The 9,625-nt window shown below is 39.6% G+C and overlaps 1 protein-coding gene across 1 annotated transcript; it reads left to right on the top strand.

Moving 5' to 3' along the window:
* Positions 1 to 4,231: 4,231 nt before the first annotated feature.
* On the top strand, positions 4,232 to 5,233 carry LOC103609152 (olfactory receptor 5AN1-like). The gene has a single exon (XM_008593505.1). The coding sequence runs from the start codon at positions 4,232 to 4,234 to the stop codon at positions 5,231 to 5,233; it is 1,002 nt and encodes a 333-aa protein (XP_008591727.1).
* Positions 5,234 to 9,625: the final 4,392 nt, after the last annotated feature.

Genomic DNA, 9,625 nt, shown 5'->3' with positions numbered 1-9,625 from the left:
TCTTCCTCTTTCATTGTCTGTCTTTTGTATTCATTTGTTTTTCAAGGTGGTATGGTATAGTTTCTTTCTCCTTCTCAGTTGCATATCTGCTCAACCAGTTGTATTTGTTCTTCCTTGTGTATATAAAGTAGTGGTTACTGTTTATTGGGTTTCAGGTGCAGGACTCCCTTAAGAATTTATTGTAGAGCTAGCCATCTGGTAGTGACTTCGCAAAGTGTTTGTTTGTCAGGGAAATACACTATTTCCCTTTAATTTCTGATGGATAACCTTGCTGGTCACAGTATTCTTGGGTGGCACTTTTGTTTTGTTTTTAGTACTTTGAATATTTCATATTAATCTCTTCTGGCCTGCAGAGTTCCTGTTGAGAAGTCTGCTGTTAGTCTGATAGGGATTCCCATATAGGTGACTTGATGCTTTTCTCTTGCTGTTTTTAGGATTGTCCCTTAATCTTTAACTTTTGGCAGTTTGAAATGTAATGTATCTTGAAAAGAACCTTTTTGGGTTGAATCTGTTTGGGTTTCTTAGAGTCTCTTGGATTGGAATAACTTATCTCTGCCAATACCTGAGATTATTCTACTATTATTTTACTGAATATATTTTCAATGCCTTTTCCTTTCTCCTCCCTGACTGGAACACCCATGGTTTGAATGTTTGTGTGCTTAAGGTGGTCTTTCATCTTTCCTAGATCTTTATTTTTTTGATTCTTTTACTCTTCTGTATTTTTGTTTGTTTGTTTGTTGGTTTGTTTGTTTTGGTCTTCTTGGGTTACTTCAAAAATACTGTCTTTGTGATCAGAAATTCTCTATTCCACTTGCTCCAGCTTTCTGCTCATACTCTCAATTGTAAATTTTACTCCATTGAATAAGTCTTTCAGCTCCAGGACTTCTGCTATGTTCTTTTATATGGCATTTATCTCTTTGTATATTTTCTCCTTCAAGTCATGGATTATTTTTCTCATTTCATTGTGTTGTCTAACTGAATCTACTTGTATCTCACTAAGTTGGTTTAAGATTGTTCCTTGGAATTCCTTTACAGACATTTCAAGGGCTTCCTGCTCTGTGGGGTCTGGTACTTGAAAGTATTTTATTACTTTGGTGGTGTGATATTTCCTTCACTTTTTATTTTTCTAGTCCCTTGGTGTTTATGTCTAGACATCTAATAGAACATTTCCTACTTCTATTACTCTAGGTTGGTCTTTGAGGATACATATTTCCTCTTGTAGATGTATTTTGTATGGACTGTTGAGTAAGGTGTTTTAGTATTGGTTCTTGACAGACACAGTAGTGCAGTGTCTGTGTGGATAATTCTTCCATATTTAATGTTTCAATGCCTCCATGGTGTAGGTACCAGGGCACTTAGTGATTTCTTGTGGCGGCTAGTGGCACTGTGTTGGGACATTAAGGACTTGAGTAAGCTCTTAAGGTCTTGGGCAAAGTGCCAGAGTTCCTTGTCAAACTTTGATAGGGGTGAGTGACACTAGGCAAACTTGTTGGCTCCATGGCTGGTATCTTGTGACCCTGATGGGTGCACTGAACTATACTGGATCTCTTCATTTTGAATGGATGACCCTGGGTGAGCTTTCCTTTTCCTTGTTCCTATAGGCCAAGGCTTCTCCTGGGTCCTTGTTTCCCGTGGTTGGGGTATGGATTGGTGGTGGCCGGAAATTTTCTCTAATACACTATTTGGCTATCCTGGGTTTTTGTACTCTCCGGGTTCTCCGTGTGTCTCTCCCTGTGTCAAGGCAGTTGTGCTTACTGAACCTGAGTGTAGTTCCCCCTGTGGTTTAGGCCACTGAGATGTGAGTCTGTGCTGGCTTATCTCTTTCTTGTGGCTCTGTTTGTGACTCTTCCTGTGTCAAAGCATGGTGCCAGTGGTGGGTCCGGCTCATTGTAAGTCTCATTGGTGCAATGGTAGTGGTAGTGGTGTGTATGGCTTCCAGAAGTAGCAACAATGGGAGCACTGGTGCAGGCGGTAGTAACCTGGTTACCACACCTAGGACTGGCTACTGCTTCAGTGCCAGCAGCAAGTCCCACCCATCACCAGTCTGGCTGATTCAATGGCATGGGCAGGGATTGCACACATGGCCATTCTTGCTGGTGTGATGGTGGAGGCAGCAGCCATGCCGTCAGGGGCTATGGTGGGAATCCAATGCTCAGCCTGACTGACTTGTGCAGCACCTTGGGCTAGGGATCTCACACACAATGAGGCTGGCTGGCACAATGGTGTGGACAGGGATCCCATGCGGCTAGTCTGAAGGGTGCACCGGTGACACGGCAGCTGTGGAAGTGCACTGTAGGTGGTGGCAGGTGGGCCCATGCCCTGTTGATCTACCTGGTGTAATTGCTATGGTGGTAGCAGCTGTACTACATGCAACTTGGGCTAGGGTCCACAGTATAGCAGAACTAGCTGGTCAGGCAGCTTGGTAGGGGTCTGGTGCATGACTGGCCTGGCTTATGCAAAGATGTGGACAGCTGCTGGCAATGGCTGTCACTCTTCAGGCAGATGTGGCAGGAGTACCGTGCATGGCTGGGTTGGCTGAGGGGGCAGCTTGTGCAGGGGTCCTGCATGCAAATGGCCTGGTGGGAGCTGAGATGTGGTTGGCTGCGGGGGATGGGCATTGCACTGCAGGCAGTGGTCCCAGGCCAGTCAGGCTGGCTACTACTTCAGCATCAGCAGGGAATCACACACCCAGCTGGTCAGGCTGGTGTGATGGCTATGGTGCGGGAAGCCACACTGCATGCAACTATGACAGGGATTCCCATGCATAGCAGGGCTGTCAGTTGAGACAGCTTGGGCAAAGGTTCAAAGTGTGGCTGATGTGACTGTGGTGGCAGCGTAGCCTCTAGAGATGGCTGCTGCACTGCAGGAGGCTGTGGCAAAGGTCCCAAACATGGTCATGCTAACTGCTGCAGCTGAATGGCAGGTATCCTGTAAAAAGCTGGCTTGGGCAGTGCTACAGCATTGGTGTGGATGGCTACCAGAGGGAGCAACACTGCAGGTGATAGCAGCCTTGGACAGTGCAAAACTCACTGTGGGAAGGTGGGTGATGTTATTGGATCATGACCAAGTCACCAGCGAGTTCAGCAGTGAGTGTAGTGGTAGTAGCAGTGGGCCTATTCTGCTCTTCTTCTAAGGAAAGCACATGTCCTGAGTTCCTCTACTAAACCAAATTTCCATAATCCTCTCACCTAAGTTTCTTAACCTTTACATGAGTCTGAGTCATTCACCCTTGTAGGAGAAAAGTCTTTAACTATAGTACCAAGGATACACTTGAGGGCAATTGAGAATCAAAAACAAAAAACAAACAAACAAAAAACCCAAAAACAAAAAACAAAAAAAAACAGCAAACAAAAACTGTATGGAAAGGTGGCAAGTAGTCACGGTTTCCTGGATAAAGGGTTCAGAGATTACAAAAGTTTTTAAAAGTGTCATTGACACCAAGAAGACTAAAAATCACTGTTCTAGAAAATATGCCTCATAAATATCTCTGATTTGAGAAAAGAAAAACATGCACCTACAAGTTGTGAGCATAATGGCTCTTTCATCATCTCTTTTTAACTTTTCAGGAGACTTCCTAGAGTCATTAAGTCAGTTAAGTCACATCTATTTGTAAGCTGCTTCATGGTATGTCACATTTCCCATCATCCTGCTACATTATTCTTTTATCTCTCCAGGCATTATGAGAAAAAAAAAGGCAGTAAGAGAATTATCAATACTCCCTGATTATAAATATATTGAACGTTAGTTCATGAAGACATTTTATAGAGGACCTACTTCGGCATCCTCATTTTACACAAGAGGCCGAGAATAATAGAGGGGTGTCTCCAAGCATTGAGTGAATGACACATCGATGCCTGAGCAGTATTGTCGTGTTAAAGCACAAAGAGAAATGACAGTATATTCCTCATTGACTAACCTCTAAAGACTCATATTTTTGCAAAACCTGGCATGAGAAACATAAAATTGAGAAATTTTACATGGTATCATACTAATGATGATTTGCTGACTTTTGTCCCATAGACAGAGTGATAATATTTATCAAAGAGACTTTGAAAGTTAGAGTTGTTGATTGTGCATGGACAGCGCAAGCTAACTCAACCTTAATGATTCAAGATTTTACATTCATCTAACAGCTTGACTGTAAAAAATAACTGTATTTCTTTTTATTTATGGAAATAAGACCACTTCCTTCTCTCCAAACTTTTCTCAGCAGGAGGCACAAAGGAGATATATGGAAGGGGCTGAAAACCACACCTCTGTGGCCATGTTTATTCTCCTGGGACTTTCAGATGAAAAAGAGCTGCAGCTCATCCTCCTTCCAGTCTTCCTGGGCATCTACCTTGGGACCCTCATCTGGAACTTGGGTCTTATCATTCTCATCAGGATCAACTCCAACCTGCACACACCCATGTACCTTTTTCTCAGTTCCCTGTCATTCATAGACATCTGCTATTCTTCTTCCATCAGCCCAAAGATGCTCTCAGACTTCTTAAGGGATGAAAAAAAAATTTCCTTCATGGCCTGTGCCACTCAGTATTTTGTCAGGGCCTGGATGGGTCTGGCTGAGTGCTGCCTCTTGGCTGCCATGGCCTATGACCGGTATATTGCCATAGGTAACCCTCTGCAGTACTCAGCCATCATGTTACCCAGCCACTGTTGGAAGATGATTGCTGGGGCCTGTGCTAGTGGTTTTCTCAGTAGCTTAGTTCATGTGGTGCCTTGTTTTCATCTCTCCTACTGTGGACCAAATATCATTCAACATTTCTTGTGTGACATACCTCAGGTTATTTCTCTGTCTTGCTCAAATCCTTTCATGTGCCAAATGATGGTTTTCCTGGTAGCTATGTTTGTGGGGTTGGGTTCTTTGTTTATTATTCTCTTATCCTATGGTTTCATTGCAGCCTCCATCCTGAAAATATCATCAGGTAAAGGAAGTGCCAAGGCCTTCAACACCTGTGCCTCCCATCTGGCTGCTGTGATACTCTTCTACAGCACATCCCTCTCAGTGTACATGAATCCCGGCTCTGGCCACTCTGTGAAGCACAAGGTGCTGTCCATTTTCTATGTTATCTTTGTTCCCTTCTTAAACCCTCTGATCTATAGTCTGAGGAACAAGGTGATCAAAGAGGCAACCAAGAGGTTGATAAAGAGGCAACATTTTTACTTCAGTAAGAATAACATTTGGGCAGCTATTGTCACTATAAGGAAGAGGGAAGCAAGCATATTTAAGTGACCTCTTGTAGATCACAAAAATTGGTAGGTAGGGAAAAGTGGGAACTGGGATTCCTTGATTCTTGTTGCCATTGTTTTGAGTTGCCCCCACCAAATAATCTGTTGCATGGAGCGCCACCAACATTAAATCCCATTTAGAAAGACAGTTTTTGTGATTAGAACCGAGCTATATTATACCCTAAAAGTGATTATCGTTTTGAAAACAGAGATGTTGACAGGTACTATATGTAGAAGAATGACAAGACCCCAGGATGCTGCACGCCCTGTTCTCCTCTTCACAAATTTTCTTGATTTCTTTTATTTATTTTAACTTTTGAGCCTTTACTTGTATTTCAATAAAATAGAGCCAATTAATGCACAAAATTAGATATACAATTATTAAAAAAATAAAGAAATATTTTATAACTCTTGTCTCAAACAGAGACAGAGAAACAAAGTGTGTGAGTGAGAGATTGAGAGAAAAAAGGAGAAGACAAGAGAGAGAGAGAGAGCAGGAGTGGGACATATTTGTCTGTGTTTGCTCCCAAATGACTTTGTTTTTCCATCCTACCCATTGAGCATGTGGAAGGAGGAAATTTGTAAAAAAGGAATGGGAGGAAAGAATGATAGAAGGAAGGAAGCTCTTTTATTTCAATGGTAGGGCATATTCTTTGAGGTTAAAAAGAAGTGAAAGTCAGGAATTGCTGTGCATAGGTGGGCCTGGAGCATGTGGAAGGAAGAAATTTCTAAAAAAGGAATGGGAGGAAAGAGTGATAGAAGGAAGGAAGCTCTTTTAATTCAATGGTAGGGCATATTCTTTGAGGTTAAGAAGAAGTCATAGTCAGGAATTGCTGTACATAGGTGGGCCTGGAGCATGCTCCATGGTAGCTTTGTAGAGACTGTGCATGACTTAGGAAATGATGGGTGTCATGTGTCTAGGGAGGAAGTAACCATGTCTCAGAAAAGCAAATCTCAATACAACAGAAAATACAGCATGATAGAAAAGATCAGCAAAACTTTTCTTTTTTAAAAATATAAACTATGTTGAGAAATCCTTCAATAAGCTAATCAGCAAAAAAGGAGAAGACTCAAATAAATAAAATCAAGAATGAAAGACAAGTCATCACAGCTGGTAACACAGAAATACAAGGATCATAAGAAACTGCTATACAAAACTATATGCTAATAAATTGGACAACCTAACTGAAATGAATAAATTGTTAGAAATATATAAAGACTGAATTACAAAGAAAATGGAAATCTAACTGAGAGTAAGGAGATGCAATGTGTAATTAAAATACTCCCATCAGGACAAAATAAAATAAAATGCCCAACAGTGGATGTCTTCATTGATGAATTATACGCAACTTTTAAAGAAGTGCTAACATGTGCAGGATACTAACATTAAAAATGTATATGTATTTCATAGGCCCTAACACATAGAAATGCTAAGCTTGGGAAAAAGCAGAAAACTTTCCCAGGACTAAAGTCTCTGTTGTAGATTCAAAAAAATTGTAACACAGCAAAAATGCGTGCTCTAAGGGAAGATGTCCTTGCTCTAAGGGCAGCTAAATCTTATGATCCAAAAGTACTACGATTATGTCATTGTTCTTTTTGTAACCACCTATATTCCTTTTCTGTAACTTTCTTGACTGGAGAATAAAAAAAGAGAGAAAACCCAATTTGGGGCTATTCCCACGAACTTTCTTCTATTGAAAGAATTATTCCTGGGGGTAACCGTTTCGGGCTTCTCACTGCTCAGGAGAAATGAGATTTGAGTAATCCTTTGCATCTCCATCACCTTGAGAGGGGTGACGCTCACATAACCAAATTAAGTAAGGTTGCAGGATACAAAATCAATGTACAAAAGTGAACAACGTTCTTATACACCAACAAAGAACAAGGAGAAAAACAAATAAAGAAAGAAAGCTCATTTATAGTAGCTACCAAACAATAAAATACTTATGAAAAAAATTAACCAGAGATGAAAGAACTCTACAATGAGTGCTACAAAACTCTGTTGAAAGGAAGTAGAGAGGACACCAAAAATGGAAAGACATTCCTTGTTCATGGATTGGAAGAATTAATGTGAATGTCCATACTACTAATGGAGACCTACAGGTTGAGTGCAATCCACAACAAAATACCAGCAACATTCTTCACCATAATAGAAAAAGCAATCCTAAACTTCATATGGAACAACAAAAGAGCCTGAGTAGCTAAAGCAATCTGAAGAAGAAAAAAATATGGAGGCATTATACTACTTGATATCAAATCACACTATAAGCCATAGTAACCAACCCAGCATGGTACTGGCATAAAAACAGCCACATAGACCAATGGGATAGAATACAGAGTACTGATGTCACCAAGCTTCTTACAGTCAACTGGCCTTTGACAAAGGCTCCAAGAACTTACATTAGGAAAAGACAGCTTCTTCAGTAAATGTTGCTGGAAAAACTAGATATCCATGTGTAGAAGAATAAAACTAGAACTATCCCTCTCACAAAAATCAACTCAAAATGGATTAAAGAATGAAGTAGAAGATCTGAAACTACAAAATTTCTAGGTGCAAACAAAAGGGAAACACTTCAGGACATAAGACTAGGCAAACAATTTATGAATAAGACAGAAAAAGCACAAACAACAAAATAAAAAATAAGTAGAGTTATATCAAACTAATAAGCTTTGGCATAGCAAACGAGACAATCAACAGAGTGTAAAGGCAACCTACAGAATGGGAGAACATATTTGGAAGCTATACGTTTCAACAAAAAATTAATATCCAGAAAATAGAAAAAACATAAATATGTTCACATTAAAAATCGAAAGATTCAATTGAAAAATGGGCAAAAGAGAAGAAAAGATATTTTTCAAATGAAGAGATACAAATGAACAGTAGTTACATTTAAAAAGTGCTCAGCATAACTAATCAACAGGGAAATGCTGTATCCAGTTAGACTGTATATAATCAAAAAGAGAATAACAAATTGTTGGAAGGGTGTGGAGAAAGTGGAACTCTTCTACACTTTTGTTTGGACTGTAAATTAGTTCAGACATTATGAAAAACAGTACGGACATTTCTCAAACAGCTACAGATGCAACTATCATATGATTCAGCAATGCCACTCCTGAGTATATATCCAAAGGAAAGGAAATCATCATGTTGAAGGGAAACCTTCACTCACGTGTTCAGCGCAGCTTTATTTACAACAGCCAAGATATGAAACCAAGCTATATGTCCATTGACAGATGACTGGATAAGGAAAATATGGTATATATACACAAGAGAATACTACTCAGTCATAAAAGGAACAGAATTCTGACAACTGCAGCAACACGGATGAGTTCGGAGAAAAATATTTTAAGTGAAATAAGCCAGACACAGAAAGAGAGTTACCACATATCCTCACTCAAATGTGGGAGCAACAAAATAAAGAACGAATGAACTACAACATAACATTGAACTTTCTGAAGGAGAGAACAGGCTTATAAGTACTAGAGGTAGGAAAGAGGAGTGGAGGGCTGTTAGGAAGTAATTGGGTAAGGGACAGAAGTGTAATTACAATTTGTAATGATGAACATGCTAATAATACTGATTTGATCATAACATACTGTACCAAAATACTGACAGTCAACTCTGTATCCATAAATAAGTAAAATAAAAATAATTGTAGAAAAAAAATAAAAATAAAGAAAAGCTAATACCAATTTTTCTCAAAGTATTCAAAAAAATTCAAGAGGGTGAGTACACTCGCATTTTCCAAAACAGGATTATCCCTGATACCAAAGACAAACATAGACACTATAGAATAAAAAACTACAGGCCAATATCACAGATGAACATAGATGCAAATATCCTCAACAAAATTTTAGCAAACCATATTCTATGGTACTTTAAAAGAACCATTTACCGTGATCAAGTTGGATTTTTCCTTGGATGCAAATATGGTTCAACATACACAAATCAATAAATGTGATATACCCCATTAGCAGAATAAAAGACAAAAGTGACATGATCATCTCAGTAGACATACAAAAAGTATTCTACAAAATTCAACATCTTTTCATGACATAAACGCTCTACACATTAGGCATGGAAGCGATATACCACTGCACAATAAAGGCCATATATAACAAGCCCACAGCTAATATAGTTAATGGTGAAAAGTTGAAGGCTTTTCTTCTAAGATCAGGAAGGAGAAAAAGATGTGCACTCTCACCACTTGTGTTAAATGTAGTACTGGCAGTCCCTTCCCCAGTGAATAGGCTTGGTGCCTTTGTCAAAGAACAGATGGCTGTAGGTGTGTGGGTTGCCTTCTGGATTCTCTATTCTATTCCATTAATCAGTGCGTCTGTTTTCATGCCAGTACCATACTGTTTTGGTTATTATAGCTTTGTAGTATAGCTTAAA

The sequence above is a fragment of the Galeopterus variegatus genome, unplaced genomic scaffold, assembly GCF_000696425.1.
Source record: "Galeopterus variegatus unplaced genomic scaffold, G_variegatus-3.0.2 Scaffold9263, whole genome shotgun sequence".
Taxonomy (NCBI): domain Eukaryota; kingdom Metazoa; phylum Chordata; class Mammalia; order Dermoptera; family Cynocephalidae; genus Galeopterus; species Galeopterus variegatus.
Note: the sequence above shows the minus strand (reverse complement) of the source record. Positions and strands in the feature narration are given on the sequence as shown.